The following is a 23648-nucleotide window of genomic DNA, read 5'->3' on the forward strand; positions in this document are numbered from 1 at the left end:
TTATATGTCATAACGTGATTTAAATACCTCACAAAATTATCTCACAGTTGCGTAACTGAACTTAATTTTTTCATAATTTTTTGGATAACTGACTTTTATACCTCAAAACTTTTCTGATCATTTCAACTTTTACACTTTCATTTACACTTGTGATTTTCTTCTAATTTTAACTTTATATCTCAAAATTGCAACAATTACTCACAATTGTAATTTTATATCTCACAACAGTGACTTTTTCTCGAAATTCTCTTAATTTTTCTCAAAAAATGTTTTTTTCTTAAAATCTCAAAATTGTGACCATTTCTCATAATTGTAATTTTACAACTCTAAAAATGACTTTATATTTAAAAAAAAAAAAAAAATCTACATTTTTCTCATAATTGCAACTTTATGCCTTTATGCTCAAACTTTATGCATCTCATGTTTTGACTTTGATTTTTCGTAATTGCAACTATATCATATAGTAGAGTGATCTTTAAAAACAAGTTACATTTTTTAACATAACAGGTTCAACTACATGTTAAGTGTAGGAAGAGGTTTTACAATAGCCAGCTAAGACATAGCACTATTGTATGGTAATATAACGACAAATGGAAACTCCAATGAGGTCATGATCAACGCTAACATTAATCAAATACACAACCCACACAGGCGTCACTGGGATTACGATAACACCATTTATAAATTTCCTCAGGATGACAACTGACACTAGATACTGAATTGTGAATTAATTATGCCCTGTAGATATACTAAAAGAATAAAGAGCAGTCTCAGAACTATGTATCTGTGTCCACCTACATTGGCACTAAGTTGCGTTGTCAGGGCGGACACCTTTTCCTGGGAGGTGTCCAGTTCTCGACGCAGCTTGCGGATCTGGAAAGAAAAAATGCAGAAGAGAAACGGGTTGAAAAGAGGAAGAAAAAAGCACAGATGAAAAGAAGAGGAAAAGGAGGCACACACAAGGGATCCAGGTGTGTCGTGGAAAGACAACTTTGTGATTTGGTATCAAAGGGGGGAAACAGTTCGCAGGTGTATGTACAGAATAGAGGTGTGTTGCACAGGTGGATGTAAAGATCACAGAGATGTGCGGCGAAATGAGAGCCGACCGTGAATCCGCCCACAGTTTGTGTTCACAACAGGTCAATGGTGGTGAATAAACACACAGTGCGGTTCACAGGTATGTGGGGGGCCGCGTGTGTGTTATTTTTGCGAAAAGAAAAACATGTCCTCACCTCTGACTGTGATTTCTCCTCTGTCTGTTAAAATAAAAAGACAGAGTAGTTACTGGCACGTTTAAACACAGCTTTTCTTGTTTAACAGTTGAAAAATGAGCTGCTTTCTCTCCTGAGGGTATAAAATGAACACCGGAGAGAGCAACACGCACCTGAAAGTGAACAGAATGATAACCCTAAAGCTCTAAAGAGGGACTTTTCCTTTTCCTGTGACTTATAAGCTCATCTCTACTGGTCCACCAGTGGACAAACAGGAAGTTGGACTCATTTGAATATGACTGAGTGTTGGTAGTAACACTAAAGTTGGTAACTAAACAATGGGAATCACCCAGAAGCACGTTAATGATACTGACACAAACACGTACGCAAAAAGCTTTGTTTAAACACACAGGTGTGAGAGCACTAGTAAATATGCTTCTTTTTATTTCATTCAATTTACAACATATTATGAGCATAATAATCTGAGTGAAAAACAGAATTTAAAAAAATAAAGTTTGTGTAATTACAGATTCAGTGGAATAAAGAACAACTGACCTTTTGTACAAAATTAGCAAATTAGCTTATTTAAATAGTGATCTAAAAATAAAGTCCAATATGAATTCGCTCTAACTTTTTTTCAAAATCTTAAAAATCTAAATCTAGATTTTGAAATCTTCAGGTGAATAAGCATGTTTGCTGACAGATGACAACAGCATACTGGGGCTCTTTGTATGTCGTCTGGAAAAGACGCATGTAATGACACCCAGTCTAATGATTTTCTTTACCGTTGACACCTGTCCGACAGCTAGACTGACAGTGATATTAAAATAGCAGCATTGTCTGTCCGTCACAGCATCATATGACATGTGGGACAACCCCAGTGGCGTCTAGCTGGTTTCAGTTTAATCAAATCTTGCTTTTTGTAAACGTGTTTGAGCATACAGACTCAACATGGTGACTTTATCAATGCAACTCTGACCAGAAGAGCTTTGTTTGAAATCTCTGAGCTTTTGTTGTCTCTGAGACCAAAGATTACCATGCTATTATATCTGGCTTTTGATGAATGTTCAGTACTCTACGGTACAGAATGAATCTATACTTTCAAAAGCACCACAGAGTATTTCATGTTTGTGTCTAAGAGACGCTATGCTTCTGCGTGACAGCTGTTTCCCACATACACAAACAAACACACCTTACAGCCTCCAATTTCAAACAAATCACTTTATACAGACTGTAGAGTCAATTCTCTGCTTAGGTAAGTCCAACAAGATACACCTTTCAAGTCACTACAGACTTTATTTACTGGTACATAACTAAGAATGAATGAACTGTAATAATATGTCACATAAATATATAAATATAGAATAGGGATAGAATCTAAAAACTAAGGTTCCTACCGTGTATCCCCAAGAAGTCACAGCTCTCCCCATAGAGAGAGTCGCCATCATCATGATTTTCCACTCTTTATACTTCAGTAAATCTGATCCTAAGTATATAACCAACTACCTCCTCTCTTCTTGAAGTCAAGACTCACTACACGTGTGCCAGAGAGAGACTGTTGTTAAAACACCTCCGCAGGTAAGTAGAGCCGCCCATCTGGAGGTGTGGTGCACTCCAATTTATGCATTTATCCTACAGTATATAATCACTGGCTGAAACTTAGCCTATAGTGAAATAGATTATAATAAAGCTATCTATCTATCTATCTATCACATGTAAAGTGTATGACAATTTGGTGTTCAGATTGTATGGAAGTTTCATAAATGTTTTTGTTTATTATGGAAGAGTCTGTACAAAACAAAGTAAATAAAAAGAAAGAAAGTAAAAATAAAATTATAAAACAGAAAACTCACCGTTGAATAGACAGAAGAGGTGCTGGACACCAGCGAGAGGGATGATCCATGAACTAAAGGGAGAAAAACATAAAAGTATAGTAATTAAGAAATTTTGGGATGTGCTAGGCAACATAATAAAAAAACGATATCAAAAGTAAGCAGATCAGATAAAGTCAGTGTATTTTAGCACTAAAATTACTACTTAATGGAAGTAGTAGATTTTAAAGTAGACAGAACAGTTTACATCCAGCACAGTTTATGAATGCTCACTTTGTAAAACACCTAAATGCAACGTTAACCCCCGGCTAACCTACACAGACAAACAAACAAACACAGACAAAAGCATCAACCCACACACTGTGTCTAACAACTAAAACCTCTAATTAAACTTTCACCTGCCCTGACAAGATGTGACTCATCAGAGGTAATAACAGCATCAGTTACAGACAGTAACGCTGATCGTGACTGTGAACTCAGGGTGTGCCTTCAAATCATTTCCCAAACAAATCACAGACGGCAGCCCAACCACAGTCCACCCACGGGTCCCTGGCACTTCCTCATGATGCCCTATCAGCCCTGAGGAAAAGCCAAACGGCTGGCCGGGCGTGATGTGGGCGGGGTTACAGACGCAAGAATGAAAGAGCAGTGATGCTTATAAACTCGGCTGAGGACCACCCAGAAAACCAAAACAAGAGAGTAATGTGTGTTTGAGAGAGAGAGAGGGAAAGAGAAAGACAGGATGGATGGTTTATGGAAAGAGAAATTCATTATGTCTCTCACAGCTTATGAGTGTGTTATGGTTGTTTTGGAAAGGCATAAAAAAAAAAAAAACATGGTATCAAGGTACACCGTGCTTTGAAATACACTGTGGTACTGAATGATTACCATTTAATTCAAATGCAAGCATAATTTAATTATTTGTAATCATAGCTGGCCAAGAAAGCATTTTCTTTTCATTTACCATGGTATTTGTGGTACTCCAAGATATTTCAAAGACAGACAGACAGATTGATAGATAGATCACTTTTGCCAGAGGCTGAGGATATGAAATGTATCTTCTTTACATCCTGTGTGTGGATCAAGTCCTCTCTCAAACCAGTTCCCACAATCCCTCTGGGACTTTTACAGCACTCATGTTTCAGAGTCACAGAGTTCAGTCCCCTGTCCGTGGTACACATACTGTATCATATTTTTTATTCTTAAGAGAACATACATGGCTTTTAGCCTGTATTTGGTTTCAGATGTCACAAAAGGCACAGTTGGGTAATACTGGGTTACTGTGTCATTTTTACACTTTTCTGCAGGGGCCAGTTTATGGCTTAACTGTCTCCGACAAACATCTTGTCGCTCTTAAAGAGGAGACTCATAACAGGTAAATGCGCAAACAGGTGGTCGGGGCTGAGTGGAAAATTGGAATGACTTCAAATGTAACATAAAGCCACATGTACACAACGATTATTCAAAAAGATTTCACGTGTGTCACTGAAAGAGAGGAGAACAGAGACTGTTGATTTAGTCTAATGGGTGAATAGACTGAGGATAGACAGACGGGCTTATGCAGGATTCAGCTGTCTCTGAGTTGTGTTTCAGCTCGGAGTTCAAGCTGACAAGCTGTTGCAGATATTTACCTCCTTCTTATAAAAGCCTATCTTCTTTTGTCTTTAAAGAACAACAGTGAGTGAGCTGCCTACCAAGACAACATTTTTAAGTATTATACAGGTGCTCCTGACATGTAGACTCTTCCAAAATGTAGACAACAACATTATTATGCCTTCTAAGATCCCTTATTTTGGTCAAATTATAAATCATTGCATTTATCATTCATAGATACGGTAATGCAAAAATCATTTAAGTTGTGACAGACTAAAGTAATGTACTAATCTAATGTAACATTTCTAAAGTAGAGAAGAGCATAAATGAATCTACTGTCTCTTGCAGTTATTTATCTCACCTTCCTCGAACCCGTCCCTGAAGGATCCCGACCGGCTCATGGTGCGGGTCTTCTCATCCAGAGACATGCAGGAGTTGCGCAGACGGGAATCACCATGGCTGTCCAGCGGGTTGTCCTGATTGGTCAGGCTGTTGTTGCGCAGGCTGGCTAGATTAATCTGAGCAGCTGTGGTGGGGCTTCCTGTATAACACACAATAACACATAATCAAGACAAGACAAATAATAATAGTCACAATGACACATTCATTTCTAGTATGGTCTGCTGCTTTTAATATAATTTCAGACAAACTATGTTGGAAAATTACCAAAAAATGTTATTTAAAGCAAAGTGCACACTTAAGTAAAGCCTAAAAGTAATGCACAATGCATTTCAGAAAAAAAAATACTTGAATAATCGCAACAGACTATGGAGAGAAAATGTTATATCCAATATTGTTTATTCACAATATATGCATTTTACCAAGCTGAGCAAAGTTAAACCGCGTTCCGGATGGTGACGTCAAGCTGGAGCCGGTGGAGAAGGGAGAATTACTGGCTGAGTCCTGCAATCCACCGGCCGAATGTGAGCGCAGCCAATCACGTGCCTCTTCCTGACGCAGCTGTGGTGAAGGGGCGTACCTGCAACAAGAGGACCATCCAATCAGATACCGGCATTCAAATGTCACTGTTACAAATACTGTATTAATCAAAGCATCTTTAAAAAAATGTATAATTGCTTCTACAGATATATTAAGCAAATCAGAATATTGAATGATTTCTGAAACATGATTCCCCCCACCCCCCAAAAAATCTCACCAACTTTTGAATGGTAGTATATATGAAAATATATCTGTTTTATATTTTAGAACATTAACATTAATGTTTAATATATACTTTGCATTAAAAAACTTATAAATAAATAAATATTAATGTTCATAATGTGAAGAATTATTTGGAATTTATCAATAGCTTGGAATTACAAATTAAAGTTGGGCTAAAATTTTGATTTGCTCACACACTGCAGACAGAAAAAGTAATAAAACTGTGGGAAGAAAAACATACATTTCCAAAAAAGCTGCTAATTTACTTATAGTACTCCATAATGTGAAAAAACTCTGTACAAAAAGTGACAAGTGCCATGCGCTCACACCGAAACTGCAACAGAAAACAGTGCTCAAAAATAAAACTGTAACCACACTGCATGTTAAAACATAGAAGCATGTGCAAGAGAAAGAAAGAGAGACAGAACAGAAAGGAGAACACGAGTGCCAGTACAATTAACCACAGTGAGCATGATCTGCATATTCCCACAATGCACCTGTACTTGAGTCCCCGCTTGGGAAGCGTATTTCTATCACTGCAGGAATCACTGAGAGACGGATGAAATGAAAACAGCGAGGGAGGAGAGGAACATTTAGAGCTTACTCAATGATGGGGGTTGGTCCAGACAGATAATAAGGTTTAATTCAATTATAATTGAAGTATTAAAGGTGATTATCCTTTGATCTGTCCTTTGAAAACTCATAAGAGTCCAAACAAAAGCTGGACTTGATCTGTGCTATCACATTAATCATAAAGCAAACAAACCATCTTTGTAATTAAAGCTCTGGCTTTGATTGAGGAAAGTTATGAATTTGACCACTAGGTGTCACTAGAGTAACAAGTGCCAACAAAGGTGTAATTAAAGTCCCTATGGAATGGTTTGACAATCACAGTTCTGTATCATGTTCGTGTGTTGACATATTTCCTATTGAAACAGGAAGTCCTTTTTTTAAAATAGCCAGTACCCTTAAGTTTACGCCACAGCCCTGCAAAACCTCACCAGACACTTCTATCACAAACTTATTTTTGGTCCGTTTTTCCAGAAGATAATTGCTTTTTTTTTCACTAGCATTTAAATGACACATGGACTAAAAGCCACAAAACCTCATTTTTGATTGCATGGGGTCTTTAAAACTTTAAAATTACGCAAACACAAAGACACAAAGCCATGTCATTATTAAAAAGCAGCATAAGTGGATTCAAATCTATCAGGCATTTTACCTGTCTTGCTTCCGGGGCAATGTGTTACGGCTGAATTTAGGACTCGCAGAGGGAGAGGAGAGGGGACTTGGGGAAAGTAGAGGGGAGAGGGTTGATAGACAAACAGAGCATTGGAGAAGAGATGAATACAGAATTAGAGACACCCCAAGAGGCTTCCACACTGCAGTATCATGTTCGTCAACTTGATAAAGTGTGTTGTTATTCTGAGCACTGTGATAGGAAGACACTTGTTCAGTTTAAACCTAAAGTTTACCTATCAATATAAAGTTTATCTATCAACTGGGTTTTTCAACAAACACCAACTAATTAAACATTTATTATTAAGAATAAAGAAAAAAAAAGACTAAACTTAAAATTATATCTATAAATGATAATTCATAAAATCACATGAGCAAGCATCAAATTACTTAGTATAAATAAAATCTAAATCAAAACAGTATTGTTATGGTAAACAAAAACTTTTACATTTTTTACATTTGGATTAAAGCAGAAACAAAAAATATATAAATATTACATGAAAATGTTGAACTTAAAATCTTTAACAAAAATTTGAAATGTGTTATGGTAAACAAAAACTATTAAAAAACTATTCCCCCTATATATATGTATATGTTATATAGAGCTAATATATATAGCTAATTAAAATATATATAGCTAATTAAAAATTTAATGAATATTATAATAGTATAAAAATAATGTTGAAAAGCAATCAGTTTCCTGATTTACAAATCCCATTCTGAATAGATCTGAGTCAAATTCAGAATTCTAATTCAGATTTGGATTCCGATTCAGAATTCTGATTCTCATAGACCACATACACACTTCAAATGTTATGTCTCTTTGCTTCTGGATTAAGTACACACAGGAAAAAATCATATAGGAGATTTATTTCCACATTTAAATGTGGTTACCCCCTTAAACCTTGTGAATTGTGAATTTCAGTGTGAATCCAGACCAGTCTCACAGATAAAAAAAAAAAAAGTATAAAGACACCATTAAAGTTTTTTTTCTAGTCTCTCCCAGACTCACCTCTCTGACATGCCTGTCTTGGCACTACCCGTCCGCATCAGTACCGGGTGGACATCATCACGGTGATGCCCGCTGCCCACTGACATGTCGATGGACTCGCTGCTTGTGTGCATACTGCTGACGGAGGGGTAGCCGAGAGCCGAAGAGCTGCTGATGGTGGTGCCCCAGGTACCAGTGCCCGTTGAGTACACCGAACCAGGACTCGAAGCTTGTTCGCTGCCCCCTATGCTGGCCCCGCGACCCCCGTACAGAGGACTGCTGCCGCCGCTGCCTGGTATTGTGGAGGGGGAGTCCAAGGGCCCACCGGAGGACTGGGTGTGGCCAAGGGTAGCGTGGGGGTTGGAGATGACCACTGAGTTTTTCATGCTCTCTGCAGAGGTAACCGGGGCCTGTTTAGCAGCCTTACCACCAAAAAGTCTGAGGCAAATAAAGACAAACAGAGAGTATAATAAAACCAAAGATTCAGTAATTCAGATAATAAGAGCAAAACAGAGAATGAGAAGTCAGGTATAGGTATAAGAGTAAACATAATATCCAGATTATTTAATTTCTGAAAGAGACATGGAAGAAAAATGAAAAGGCATTTTAGTTTACATATACACTACTGTTAAAAAAATGTGGCGCTCGTAAGTCTCTTATGCTCACCAATTTGATCAAAATATACCGTAAAAGAGTATTTTTCTGTACTTTTTTCAATATTTGTAATAAAGCTGAAACAAAATAAAATATAAATATTCCATGAAAAATCTGAACTTAAAATCTTGAACAAAAATAAGACATGCTGCTTTGGCATTTAAGTAAAATCAACATATTTAAGTTGTAGTACTAACATATCTTAAAAAAATCTATAAAAATAAAGCTAAAATAAATATTTTTACAGTTTAAAATAACCATTTTCAATTTTATTATAGTTTTTAAATGAATTTTTAGCAGCCGTTATTCAGGTCAATAATATGTAATATGCTGATATGGTGATCAAAAACATTTCTTATTATTATCAATGTTGAAAACAGTTGTGCTGCTTAATATTTTTGTGGAAACCGTGATCATTTTTCTTTCTTTCTTTTTTTTTTTGTATTCTTTGATGAATAGAAAGTTTTTGCATTTATTTTGAATAAAAAAATTATTAATGCTGAATAAAAACATTAGTTTCTTTCATAATAAATAATCTTTCTTTAAAAAATAAATAATTAAAAAAGTGCGGTCATATACACAACGCAAACAGGCAGGACAAGTTACCGAAGTTTAATACAAAGACTTATGTGTTTTTAAGTATGAGCAATATGCATACTATGTGAGAGTAATGCTTGAAAAGTCCTATTTCTCTTTATTTCCAACATTTAATGTTCACTATGTCTCTTTTAACCCTGAAGCTAAAGAAAAAAAAAACACTGTTCTATCCTTAAAAACAGTGGAAAAAGATTAAAAGCACTTTGCTCATCAATAACACGAGCAGCGCAGAAGGAAACGCTAGCCACCCTGGAGAGTCGTGATCCATGACCGTCATAAAGCAGGTTATGTAAACAGCTTCAGAAAGACCCTAATCATGGAGCTGGAGGAGGTTACAAAAACTCATTCCTTCTTTCACATGTTTGGCTATGTAAGAGGGGCCCGAGAAGATGAATGGAGCCATTAATTGAGGAAGCGTCAATGGAAACTCTGATTTATGAGGGTGAAATTCTGTGTGTGGTAAATTCCCCCTGTCCCTTTTCGTACCTTCGCAATGTTGGAGACGAGACCTCGCTATACTTGTTTCCCTGTCTCGCTGTCTGTGGAATAGTTGCCGCTCCTCCTCCCGAAACGATCGGATTGGTTCTCAGGTTGTCCACGTCTGAGGCCACGCCCTTCTCTTTGTCCGTCTGATTGGCTTGGATTACATGCCCGTTGATTTTAGTGCCAGAATCTCTTGGTTTGCTGGTCGTGACGGCAGTAAGGACGGGCGTCCGGGAGCTCAAGCTTGACTCGATGCTGCTTGTGGACGATCGGTTTCCATTACGGGCCGTGGCTCCAGAACGGGAGGGTCGAGGTAGACTTCGGTACTGCAGCGTTGAACGAGCAATGGGGGACAGGTAGCCATCTTCTTGAGGGGGCAATAAACCATCCACAGCCCCTTTTAACGACCCTCTCCCACCGACCAGAAGGCCGGAGGATTTGGGAATCTTGCCCAGGGTGGCAGAGCCGCTGGTAATAGTGGCGCCGCTCGCTGTCACCAGAGTGATGCTGGAGGTGCTTACCACAGTGGCCGGGCCGTGGATGCCGTTGGGCTTCTTGAAACCGAATGTGCTTGTGGGGACTCGGCCTGCAGGCGTTTTCTTGGCTTCGTCTCCGCTGCTTCGACCGGCGTCGGAGGAGGAATGCTGGACGATGTTGGAACTGGGAGACATGCGGCCTTTTTCAGAGACCTTGGCGTCATCTGTTTTACCTATCGGACAAAAGAATGTTACAGCTGGACGTGTTGATAATGCATAAAACTTGCAGATAAAGTCAACGCTGTGTGCAGGAGGTCAATGTGTGATTAAATGAAACTAGGACTGTGATTTTTCTGATAAAAGTTGTGATTTAAAATGCAAATAATAATAAAAAAAGCTCCAGGTTTGCTGTGGTTGTTTGTAGGGTTGTTCAATCTGGCCATTTTTTAATTGTATACCAATATGACTATATAATAATAATAATAATAATATTTTAATTATTATTATTACTACTAAATAAAAATATTAAACAAAATAAGAATTATAACTTGCAATATCACTGTATTATGCATTTACTTTAAGCAGTTATTTAAGAAAAAAACAGATGAAAATTGTGATTACGATTTAAAAAAAAAAAAAAAACTAAAATGAATTTATAATAATATTACAAAAATAAATAATAATAATAATAACAACAAACAAATGCAAAAATGTACTACTGTAAATAAGTATTTAAATATTTAAGAAAATAATTTAAAGTACATCTGTGAAATTAAAAAGCTAATATTTACAGTACTTTATCCATTTTCAAACATTGAACCTTCAAGCTTTTATTTTAGCAGAAAAGCATAGAGAGTCCATAAAGCTTCTCGAGTTGACAACAAGTGATTTTCATTACAAGTTTGGGAAGATGGTTGGTACATGCAGTGTTCCCAATTGCACATTATAAGTCAAACTCAGACAGATGAGGGGATCAGCAGTGGAGCAGCGTTTACTGTAAACCGAGCTGCTCTAAAAGGTGATAATACACGGGGCAACTTTTTGAGCAATATTGCCCTCAACGGGCAACCAAGAGAGACACAGAGACCAAAACTAATCTAAAGTATTCAGATAGAAATTTGTTGCCCATTCTCAGTGGAAAACGCTGAAAACTCTGGACCATGAGCTGCTGGTGTGTAAGAACACAGTGCCACGATTCACTGTGAAACACGCAGCACGTACTTTGATTCAATCTTATTCGATCAATCGTGCAGCTGTAAATCAAATTTGATTTGATTTGAATTTCAAGCCTAAAGACAAACATCGCTGACCAGTTGCGGGGGAAATATTTTCAAAATGTTTTAGAAAGAGAACACCTACTCATACCTTGTGTCTTAATCATTCCGGTTCCTGTGGTTACAGCTGTACTCTTCGTCCGCGGCGTGGTCACGCCCACCTGTGCACTCATGCCCCTCCTCCAGGAGCCTGTCTGAGTGATAGGTGCTGTTTTCCGTCCAGAGCTGCTCTTATCCGACTCCTCTGAAACATCTGAAGGGTTCCGCCGCCACTTCAGACCCGCTTCCATTTTGATGCCGCAATCCAAACCTCCATCTGACTTCATCTTTACCTCATCACTGGACCAAGCAGTGCTGTGTTCGACTGCTGAATGCTTCTCTGCATCTGTCTGAGGCTACGGAAAACAAAATAAATTTTCAAATCAACATTATGAATGTTTTAATATGAAAAAGTACAAATATTCCTTAATTTATAGGAATTAGGCACCACGTTTTAGAACTGAGTTATTAACATTAGCAAGTACTCACATATTTTCCACAGTGATGTGATATAGAAGTACTACGAATGGATAGATGGATAAACCTTTATTGGTATTAAGGTGGCTAAAACATTTTATGGGAATTAGGCTCCAAATTTTAGAATTGAGTTATCAGTATATTTACTTATAATAAATCTATATCAATAATTCAAAATTAATAAGCACCTCCACCAAATGTGTAACAACTTCCACACAGCACAGGGCAGTAGATTTGGTGGTTTTAGAGTTTGTAGAGTTTTGTCTACCCACACTTACCAAACTTACCATATCAATATAATTAGAAATCACAGTCCAGAGGAATGTAGAAGTGAAGCTTGAGTCAAACCTATTTGTTTTAGACCGCATATTTGTTCCAATGTTTTATTGTGATGTGGCATGTCAATTACTTTAGCTTAAATATTGACACAAGTGTCTATGGAATCAACAGCACCTATTTAGCACTTAATGAGGGTCTTAAGCAGGGGAATGTGAGAGTTGGGTTCAAGTAAACAGAAAGAGAAGGGGGTTTCACGAGAGGAAAGAACGAGGGTTGACAAAGAACAGGAGAAAAACCTCTTTGTGTTTGAGATGTAGCTCAAGTGATGCAGAGAAATCATTTTAATGTGCTGATTTGGTGCTCAAGAAGCATTTATTATTATTATTATCATCAGTGTTGAAAACAGATGTGCTCTAAGTACTTTGCAAATACATGAAGCTATTCTACTAACCCAAACCCTAACTTAACAGTCTACTAATACTCTAATGAGAGTTAATTGACATGTAGTTGCAAAGTTACTTACAGTTAGTAGAATTTCAAAAGTGGAGTATCGAGTATCTCTTATGAGCTCCAAATTTCAGGTTTTACACAAAGGTGCATGCACAGATATATGATATTGGATCAAAGTGTTCATAAATGAATGCATAACAGTGTGTGCGCAAATGTGCATGGGTCATACCTGTCCGTTCTGAGCCTTACGGGACGCGGCGGGGGTGTTGGCGTAAGAGCTTATAGAGGAGCTGGTGTTAATGTCATCAGTATCAATAGCATCACTGACCCCACTGCTGACTGAACTGCTGTCATCCCAACTGAAAGAGAGACAGAGACAAGAATTTTTTAAAACTTTTAGACATTATCTGAGCCTCTGATTCCAAAGATACAGTATGAATGCTATGGAACGTGCTATTAAGTTCTGTTCATCAGTGGAAACATTATACAGAAACACATCTTTGGACTGAAAAAAGAGCATTAGCAGTGATCTTTGAACCACATCACAGGTCTATGAAGCCCACACATGATAGGCTTTTAATACTGTACATTTTTGGATCTGTTCAGGGTCATAGTGGCTAACCAGAGTAACTGATAACTGTGTTTAACACCATCCTCTCACTCCCGGGTGGCCACCATCATTCAGACAGTACTATGACAACAAAAGAAAACACAAACAAACAGACACACACACACACACACACACACACACACCAACCACACAACAGTACAAGTGACCCATGTGACCTTTAACCCCTATCAGTCACAGAGGACAGAGAAGACATGTAGGAACAGAGGAAACTAGGGAACAGATCTATAAATTTATGATAGATCTCTATCTATCCATCCATCCATCCATTTAGTATATTAGTCTAAAGAGAGCATGCAAGTGAATCAACACACTTTCCTTTGCTTTCCATTCTCTTTCTTTATTGCATGTTGACTCCCCAGTGTTCATTATAAATGCTTTTATCATCTAAACTTTCTCTAGTAGAAGACACGAATGTGAAGTCTAAGGACAAGGCACTGATTTCTCCATAAAACCCATATAGATGGGCATTGAGTCTTTAAAGAAAATAAATTAAACCAAAATCTGCCTGGAGTAAATCTTTCCTATGAACCTAAAAGGATCAAACTATAAATCCATAACACATTTTGCTTGGCTAACACCCAGACAGAAGGATTTGTAAATCAGGGTATTAATTTAAAGAACACACATTAACATCCACTAACACGTTATTTTTCGAAGAAATCTCAAACATAATACACATATAACTCACTCTACCTGACTCGATGTCGGTGGCCGCCATAGATGCCAGTAGCCGGGGTGGAAATAATGAGATTGATTTCAGGGAAAAGATGTCTCATGATCTTAAATGCTCAAAATATAAACTCTCTCGTTGTATTTAATCCTCACTCCAAAACTCCCAAAACTCTGTCTGAGTTTTTCTCTGGTAATCTGATCCTTGAGAGGGACGTTTTAACCCTGCAGATCGCTGAAGTTGCCATAGACCAAGAAGCCAAAGAAACGCTCACTCACATTCACACACATCGACACACAGACAAACAGAGCTGAGGAGGACAAAGAGAGAGTGATAATGCAGGTCACAAAGACAAAAAACAGCACACATTTACACAAACACACACTCTTTCTCTCTTTCTCACACACACACACACACACACACGCACATGCAGGAACCACCCTACTGGGTCTAGGATGCTAATTAGAGATCAGCGTTTTGAGTGTAGCTTGAATGAGGGCTTCTCTTTGGCTCGCTACCCTGCCATTACTGTCTCCAGCGGCCCAGCGGGCTAACCAGCCAGCCTGCTTTAAACAGCACCTCCGCAACAGCCCACCGCAGCCTGCGTTTCTTCCTGAGAACCCAATCCTCCACTAAAACCTGCAGGGGTGACGTCAGTCACTTCAGCACACACACAGATCTATGACTTTTGTCTATCATCTAAACAGACATAATGGTTTTTCAAGAAACTGTATAACTAAGAATTAGAGCATCATTAAATTTTCACACACTGTATCCCCCATGCATTGTATGTTTGTTCATTAAATAATTTAGCCAATTTGATAATGCTCTCAGCTACCAATAAGAGTGTAAACACCTTTTCCAATATTTAAATTCATTCTGCAAAAATACACAGATTTCCCCAGAAAGTTCGTCATGTTCTGCCTGGGCATAATACCATACATATAATATAGTGATCCTCTTGTTCTAAAATATGACTGTATATATTTATAGTATAAAGCTACTATATATTTATAATTTTAATAATTTATAATATATAGATTATATAATTATAGTATATAGAAATTATATTTGTTTTACATACTATATATTTACTGTATAAGTGAAAATTAAAGATATTATAAATATGTAAAAAAAAAAATTAATATAAGATCATATTTACACATTTATTACAATTATTCAAAATCATTAAAAAAACTGTCTTTTCTATTTAGTAGTGTACTGTTAGATATATAAACAGAACTCTGACTATCAAAATAAAAATAACTGTAATTAGCCTCATTTAACTAGTATTTAATATGAAACCATTTAAATGTAAACATATTATTATTATTATCATTAAAACATTTTAAACCATTACATTTTCCCATAGACCTCCTATTATCTGTAATATATAAGTAACAGAGTATTGTTGGATATATAAACATAAAAGTAAAATAAGTAACAAAATAAAATAAAATAATTGTAATTTATCCCTTCATTTCCTAGTGTTTAGAATTAAACAGAAATAATAATCTTACATTTGGCAAATTTTAACTTAATTTTATTATTATTATTATTATTTTTATATACATATACACACATACACACATATATATATATATATTCAGTCTGCTTTCCCTGTTTTTTCCTCCTTTAATCTAGCACTCTTTTCCAGTTTTATATCATGTGGAGTAGTGTTGTCAAAAGACCCGGTACTTTGGTACCACGTCGGTACTAAAAAAATGAAAACGTCACGGTACCAGGTTTTTTAAAGTACCGGTGGTACCGAGTACCCGGTCAACCCGGTACTTGACGCGTACGGACCTATGATTTCCGCGATGCAGAAAACGCGGACGGAATCTCGGAATGCAGTTATAAAAACGGAGTTTACAGTTTAGCACGGAATGTCACGGAATTTTTCAAAGTTTGGATGAATTAATCAAAAGTAGGTCGTCACACTTTAATCAAATCGCGACATGGACTAGTATCTGTAAATATTAAGCCGCAAAAGTCGATTCAGATATGAATCCCGCATGTTCTGCGAGTCTCTGTGTGTGTGAATGAATGAATGAATGGCAGAGACGCACGTTTTTTTGTTTGTTTTTTTTTTTACACTGAAGCGCGCGACGCTCGCGGTGATTTCATCATCTGCCGTCTCAATGAAGACATAAATACATAAACAACATCTACAGAACTGCTCTTAGAGTCCCTTCACGAGTATTCTACCGTTCCATTTGAGTAAAACCAGCTTCATATCATATAGCTACACACAGAAATTTAAAGGTATTCACGGCAACCCGTCAAAATAAAAGTTTATCTTAAAGACATTGTGCCAAAAATATATTATTATTATTTAGTAGAATGTATGTGATACTATTACTACTGTTGATAAAAAAAAATATTTTTTTAAAGAAATAATCACACAATATTTCTTCCATATTTTAATTTTAATAGTAAATCCCCTTTATTTACCCCAAAAATAAAATGTTTAAATTTCATTAATTAAAAGACAAATTAAATTTGAGTGAAACTTTACTGCTTACTGTTTTTCATACTTTTATTACTTGCGGAAAAACTTGAAACACAATTTAAATAAGTATGAAGAATGGCATTGATTTTTGTAAATTTTATTTTTGTTTGACTATTATTAAAAATAGTGTGTTTTTAATTAGCATGTGGTACCGAAATTGGTACCGAGAACTGTGGATTTTCACTGGTATCGGTACCGAATACCGAAATTTTGGTACCGTGACAACACTAATGTGGAGTGATATATTTTTCAGTCATTGCACCTAAAAACAATATCTGACAGATCAGGAGACTGTTAATAAACGAACGAACAAACGAATTAATGAACGAACGAACGAGTGAATGAATGAAATCAAGATAAGGAACATCAAAAATGTATATTCTGTGCTTGCTCAAAATGTGGAGCTAAACCTCTACTAGACCATACATTAAAATGTTGATTATGCTGCTTTTAACCGCCTCTCAAATCCCCCCGCTCACAATCTGGTATCAATGCAATAAACCTGAGCGCAGGGAAGGAGGGAGTCAGGGTTAAGCCAGGCGAGTGAGTGTGTGTGTGTGTGTGTGTGTGTGTGTGTGGGGTGGAGTAGGTTAACTGGCAGGCTTTAAAGAAGACCGTTACGTTCCCAAACAGTTTGGGGCATTCCAGACCTTTCCATCCTCAGCTCTGCGGTAGAAGAATGACAAAGCTCCTTCTGACCACAAAACAATGAGAGGTCAACAGGCTTTTTATTCTTTCGTCTGTGGTTATCGTTTTTCCCCCTTTTTACATGCACTATTTCACCAGCTTGCTTCATAAAGGTCTCTTCTGCCATTAGACTTCGGTTTAGAGTTGGTCTGATTCATTTGAACAAATCAGTTCAAATGAACAGTCTGTTTGAACTGATTCACTGGCTTATTTGAATCTTCAGTCCAAAAAGGTTTCCAGAAATCCCTGTGGATCATTTAATGCCTGTGCAAATATTTATTTATCTTCAAACAAGCAAGCATTAAATGATTCACAGGGATTTCTGGAAACCTTTTTGGACTGAAGATTCAAATGAATCAGTGAATCAGTAGAGGTTTAGCTCCTACACACGAATATAGCACCTTAAAAAGTGTTGTGTCAGGTTTGTCAACAATGACACTGAACATAATTGGATGTCATATGTCATCATATCTGACATGTCAAAGCTATAGAAGACTTGGAATATAGCCTTTGAACCATGTTTTTGGTGCTTTTATATCATTTTTCATTCAATTTCACTGTATGGAAAAGAATAAGATCAGAAGACCACAGAAGAGAAAACAAGCTGGAAATGTGTGAGGACAAGCTGTAAAAATGAACATATTTGTGTAAATAAATGTATCTAAAACATTGAAAACAGAACTATTACTTCAAGATACTTAATATATAATTAACATAAAGATATAATTAATATATTTTTTAAACCCCCAAAGAAGTTCTTTGCTACAGTTATGAGATTCCATTTTGAGGTCCAGTTCAAAAATAATTCATTTTAGAACAATTCATTTTGTAATGATTCTCTTGCTCTAGCTAACACTACTTCAAGTCCAGCACCTACATAAACACATATGTATTGAATTTAGCACCTAGAGTGGATGTACAGCCCCATCCCCCACCACACACACACACACACACAGAGTCTCTCATCTGCCCGACTTTCCTTAGCAACAGAGCTTTCATCATGGCCTGAAAGAATCACGCATGTGAGATGCCCAGCATTTCTCTGTCTCTGGTCATAAGGTCTGCCTGCTTTGAATGCTTAAACATGATCATCATGTTGATCCAGTTACCTGTAATGTGTGTGTGTAATCACACTTAAAATCTGCAGACTCTGAGGGTTTAAGGAATATAAACACAGAGACATGCACACATGAAACACTACTGCGATCAAGATCCCATAACTGGAGTTTATGTTACGCTGTATCAATTTACACCGAGAAAAGCAGAGGCCGATCCATCTGTTAAATGTATCTCATATAATCTCTCTGTCAGCATATATGTAGAAAGAATGGTGACGTGTTCTCTGTACTTTACTACCAGCTCTATTTCCTTTTACTATTTCTAAAAATAACCATAACATCCAAATAAACCCTGATATATTCAGTTGGAGTATTACCTTAAATCTCTGAAGTCCACCTACCCGAAACTCATCACCTTCACTTCACCACTCTGCTTTTTAAATGCTGTAACTGTAAAATTCCAGATTCCCGATTTCCAGGGCATGTCTTCATTCTGATTGCCAAAGGTTTTCTGAGGCGCTGGGAATCTTGACAGATGTGGGCTGGTAGGGAGGAATCTCTCTTTTTCAGTGCCATAAGAGAAAATGTTATCATGCAAGCAGAAGCTTACCATTAAAAAAATGTCTTCTAATAAATATACTAGAGTTCAAAAGTTTTTAAAATGTTTTTCAAATAAAAATTTTTCTGTTTTTGAATGCAAAGATGCAATTATTTGATCAGAAATACAGTAAAAACGGTATCGATATTGAAAAATATTATTACAATCTTTATTTAAATATTATTTTATTATTATTTTCAATTATAATATGTTTTAAAATGTAATTTTTACCATTACTTCATTCTTCAGTGTCACATGATCCTTCAGAAATCCTTCTAATACTCTGAATTAGTGCTCAATAAATTATTATCATTGTTGAAAACTTTTATTATTATATTATTGTTGAAGACAGTTGCTTAATGTTTTATGTAGAAAATTTATCTATTTGATAAATAGAAATAGAATTAAATTTAAAATAGAAATATTTTGTAACCATGTAAAAGTCTTTACTTTCACTTTTGATCAATTTAATGCATCCTCGCTGAGCACAAACGTCTGTGTACTTGTACAATCTTTTCAAAACAGTAAAAATCAAGGAGGTCCAGCACAATGCCACAAATGGAAACTACTGTAAGTAGCTAGGTTTTACATTATTACCTACTCAACAATCTATACATTGTTTATGCACACTAGCAAATAACTGAATATATTCCTCATGATGCTAAAAACCTGTCATTTTTTGTCTAAATTGTTTTTTTTGTCTTTTGTCTAAACTTCCAACAGGTGTAACCGTTTTTAGACTCTTTTCTCAGCGTATCACCAATATATGAGAAGCCCATGAATACTGAGTCTTTATAGTCGAAAACAGTCCAGGACACCCACACATACAGATGAGAAAGATGGGAGGTCCTTATACCCAGGTGTGTTACGGCTGCACAGGTGTGCTGCAGACAGATCAGAGACTGACGGTTGGAGGGAAGAGGGTCCGCGCAAACAAGGGAAGAAGGATCCTACAACATCACACTCACACAGTTCCCTATCAGTGATCCACTGCACCTGCTCAGGAAAATGTAAGCAACCTTTGCCTCTTTATACCAACTCTCTCTGTCCTTCACTCCAGCCTGAGAAGTGTGCACTAGAGTTGAGAGCTGGCTGAGGGTCTTTGGCTGGTCACTGCTGTTTGAATGCCTGTCCGGGGTCATTTGAAGTGCTCTGACCTTAAACCCCTTACACTCAAACATGTGGTGGAGAAACACGGCTGTGTCGTTCCCAGGGCCTCTCTCATGCTATCTTTCTCCCTTTTATCTACACGCCTGCCAGAAGAAGTGTTATTTAAAGCAGGACACGCCAGAGACTTTTGAAATGTTCTCCTCTCATTAGGACACTAGAAAACAACGTAATGATTTGTGGTTAATTATATGAGCTGTAAATAATATCATCTCATCGTAAAGAGTATCATGTGGTCTCTTCCAAAAATCAAAAAAAAAAAAAGAGAAAAATGACTCATCTGATTAACTGATGGCAATATTTATCAATTCCATATGAAGCCATATACTGGAAAACAGATTTTTACTCACACTGGGGTACCAACCTAAATACGCCAGTATTATTTATATACTAATATAGTATTTTTTTTATATTTTTGAATTTTTTAGTTTTCATTTTAATTTAAGTTTTAGTAATTTTATGTCTTTTTTAAATTAAATTTTTTTTAGCTTCTTTTTAATATTCTTTAGCTTCTTTAATATTTTTTATTCCAGTTTTGGTTTTAGTACTTAAACTTATAGCACTTAAACATTTCTGATTTTCATTTTCTAATTTTTAAAAGGTTTTTAGCTAATATTTATATTTTATTTTATATTTTATAACCAAAAATCTTCACTCTTGTATGACTTTCGATATCAAAAGATGGTATTTTGAAGAATGTTTGAACTGTTTTTGTCTATACAATGAAAGCCTGTGGGGTCCAAAACAATACAGGATCCCATTGACTTTCATGGGCATACATACATACATATAAACAAACAAACAAACAAACAAACATTTATGTAATGCTTGGAACAGCAATAGGGTGAGTAAATGATGACAGACTTTTTCATTTTTGGATGAACTATCCCTTTATAATATCAAAAACAGCCTAACTTTAAGGGTGTGAGAGAGTTTGTAAAAAGGTAATGAAAAACTACATTACTAAATGTTTGGTGAAATTGATGCAATCGATCGTTATTAGCATTACAAAAAATTAAGTGCGACGAATGTGTAGAAAATGCCGCCATTACATACACTAAGTCAAGTCAAAATGGGCCCTGATTGCTTTAACATCCAAAGAATTTGTGCCATATCAAAGCTGCCTTTCCAATATTATAGATTGGGAAAAACAAGAACTTCTGATATTGCATTCATAAAGAAGCTCTCATGATTAAACTGTTTGCTCTGCACTGAGCAAAGGAAGCAAACGCACTAATGTGGTGTGTGGTAAAAGGGTGTTAGATGATCGGGTTGCAGAACAAAAGGGGAAGATAACAGATAGATCTGGTCAATAGAGAGAAACAAAGAGAGAGAAAGTAATGGATGAGTTTCAGGGCAGCAGAGACAGTGGTAGATGTTTAGAGGCTGGAGGTTAACCACAACATCCTCAGCGCAGTGGAGGGGACCTGTTCTCAGAAAAGGAGGAGGGGAACCGTCCAAAATAGAGGGACGCTTTTTATGGTGCATGAAACACCCATATTATATCATTTCATTACTGCGCTGTTCATTTCCTCTGATGTGCGGAGTCTGAGGGGGACAGGGAGAAAACAAGGGGACGGGACTATAAAGATAGAGAGGAATTCCCCCGTGTGCTCGTCCTGTGGTCAAGTCCTAACAAGACACACTTTAGTGAGGGGGTTAGTAACCCTTCCCAGTATACCCCTCAATACTGAATTATAAACACTGGAGACAGCAATGTAGTGCAAAATGGTCAAATGCAATTATATAAAAGATAATAGGTGATTGTCTCAAGACAGTCTTGATCGTATTCAAAAGCATCTGTTTTTAACAGATCCATGTAAATGGTCCAACACAGAGACAAGCTCTTTTGTTCTAGTGAAGAGAAGAGAATTCAAATCAGATGGGCTGGATTGTTTTTACGTTTGTGTTTTGTCTATAAGAATGAGACAATACGTCATGTGTCAAATGTCATATGCAAAACTGAGGATTACTAAATTACACACTCTGACTACAAGAAGTAAAATAAAAAAAATACTGCAAAATACAAGTAAAAAAGTAGAAATATTAAATATTATGTTTAAAATGATTAAAAATAAACAACAATTTTATTTGATCATTTTAACCAATTTAATTGGTGATGAAATATTTAATAGATTAAACAGAAAAAAACAGAGATTTTGACATATATGAAGTATATTTTTAGATTTAGATTAATTTAGATTTTTAGTATTACAAATAAAATTCGATAGAAAAAATAAAAAACATTTAAAACTAGGGAGACTTTAATAGAGTTTTAATACCAATTTAGATTTTCATTTTTAAATTAATAAAAAAAAATTTTTTTTAAAAAAGGCTGTTCAAAACTTTCTGGCATCTAAATATATTTATAAATAATGTACATGTGTGATGTTACGACCTCTAGGGGTTCGACGTAACAGAAATAGAAAACAGTATCCACACCAGAGAGATGCCGAAAAAAAAGAGTTTTATTTTTCAAATAAGTGAATATCTTCAGGGGCAGACAAAGCCAAAACAATAAACAAAACGACCTTCTTTTTGATAACTAAATAAGCACAAAGAAAAATGAAGAAAACAAACTACAAACCAACTTCCCTACCTCCCTCAACCATAAACAAAGTGAAAAATATACACAAAATAAAACGGCGTCTAGCCCCCTACATCCCTTAATTCGGCAAACGTGTAATAAAGTAGTATTTACAAAGTTCCAGGGCGTACACAAAGCAGAATCAGAATCCAAGTCATAGTCAAAACGGGCAATGTTCAGATAAACAGGAGATATAAAATTTGATCTCAGAATAACTAACACTCAACAGATTTACTATAGGTCTACTCAGAATATCTCTCTCTGGCACGACAATCCACAGAACAATAATTAATCAGAATTCTAGTAAAGACACGACGGTACGAAGTCAAGTATTGTTTGGGCAATAGTCAAATAATGGCAACTACCAACTGAATTGCCATTAGATGAGCAATATTCCATAGCAGAATGAAAAATCGAGTCTATAAAACACACACACAGCATTACACCACTATTAGGAAGTCCACTTCATACGATTTAATCTAGACCTTAAAATCTATCCAGATATGAAATATGGGCAGCATTAAAAGACACAATCTCCCAATATTTTCCACAGTCTAAATCTTACATTCCCCTCCAGCTGAAGGACTAAATATGGTGATGTAATATCTGAACGAGTGGCATCTCATCTGGCTCACGCACACATCTGTCCCTCTGCCAGCTAAATGACTCAAACACATATAAATACACACGCTAATTAAATATGATAGTTTAAGAGGGGCAGTCGTAGCCACTCTGTAGGGTTACACCCACAACCTACAACCTAGATCTGCAACAGAGAGGGTTGTGGTGACAAGCCATCATTTCAGCTGTTTTCTTTCGTTTGAAAGCTAGTGGAGTGTGCAAGCTCAACTCCATAGAAGACCTATTTTTTTCTTTTCTGTAATGGAGCGTGCCATCATCAACCAGAGCCACCTCTATACAGGATTTCCCCCACTGAACTTAATATAGACCTACAGCAGCCTATAAAACCAATGCAGCTATA

General features: G+C 36.4%; 1 protein-coding gene across 6 annotated transcripts in view; it reads right to left on the reverse strand.

The window, feature by feature from the left end:
* The window catches only part of nav2a (neuron navigator 2a), a 211600-nt gene that overhangs the window by 16517 nt on the left and 171435 nt on the right, over positions 1–23648 (reverse strand). For 4 of the 6 annotated variants that reach the window (XM_058780589.1, XM_058780594.1, XM_058780588.1 and 1 more), the window contains 11 exons: positions 12986–13115; positions 11603–11906; positions 9765–10470; positions 8049–8465; positions 7020–7085; positions 6295–6345; positions 5458–5615; positions 4998–5177; positions 3065–3117; positions 1233–1256; positions 799–873 (listed from right to left, as the gene is read on the reverse strand). In XM_058780589.1, the coding sequence (XP_058636572.1) occupies positions 799–873; positions 1233–1256; positions 3065–3117; positions 4998–5177; positions 5458–5615; positions 6295–6345; positions 7020–7085; positions 8049–8465; positions 9765–10470; positions 11603–11906; positions 12986–13115 (2164 nt within the window). The remainder of the gene's footprint in view (positions 1–798; positions 874–1232; positions 1257–3064; positions 3118–4997; positions 5178–5457; positions 5616–6294; positions 6346–7019; positions 7086–8048; positions 8466–9764; positions 10471–11602; positions 11907–12985; positions 13116–23648) is intronic. The other 2 variants (XM_058780593.1, XM_058780595.1) reach the window with 2 other exon arrangements.

Source organism: Onychostoma macrolepis, chromosome 07, assembly GCF_012432095.1.
Source record: "Onychostoma macrolepis isolate SWU-2019 chromosome 07, ASM1243209v1, whole genome shotgun sequence".
Taxonomy (NCBI): domain Eukaryota; kingdom Metazoa; phylum Chordata; class Actinopteri; order Cypriniformes; family Cyprinidae; genus Onychostoma; species Onychostoma macrolepis.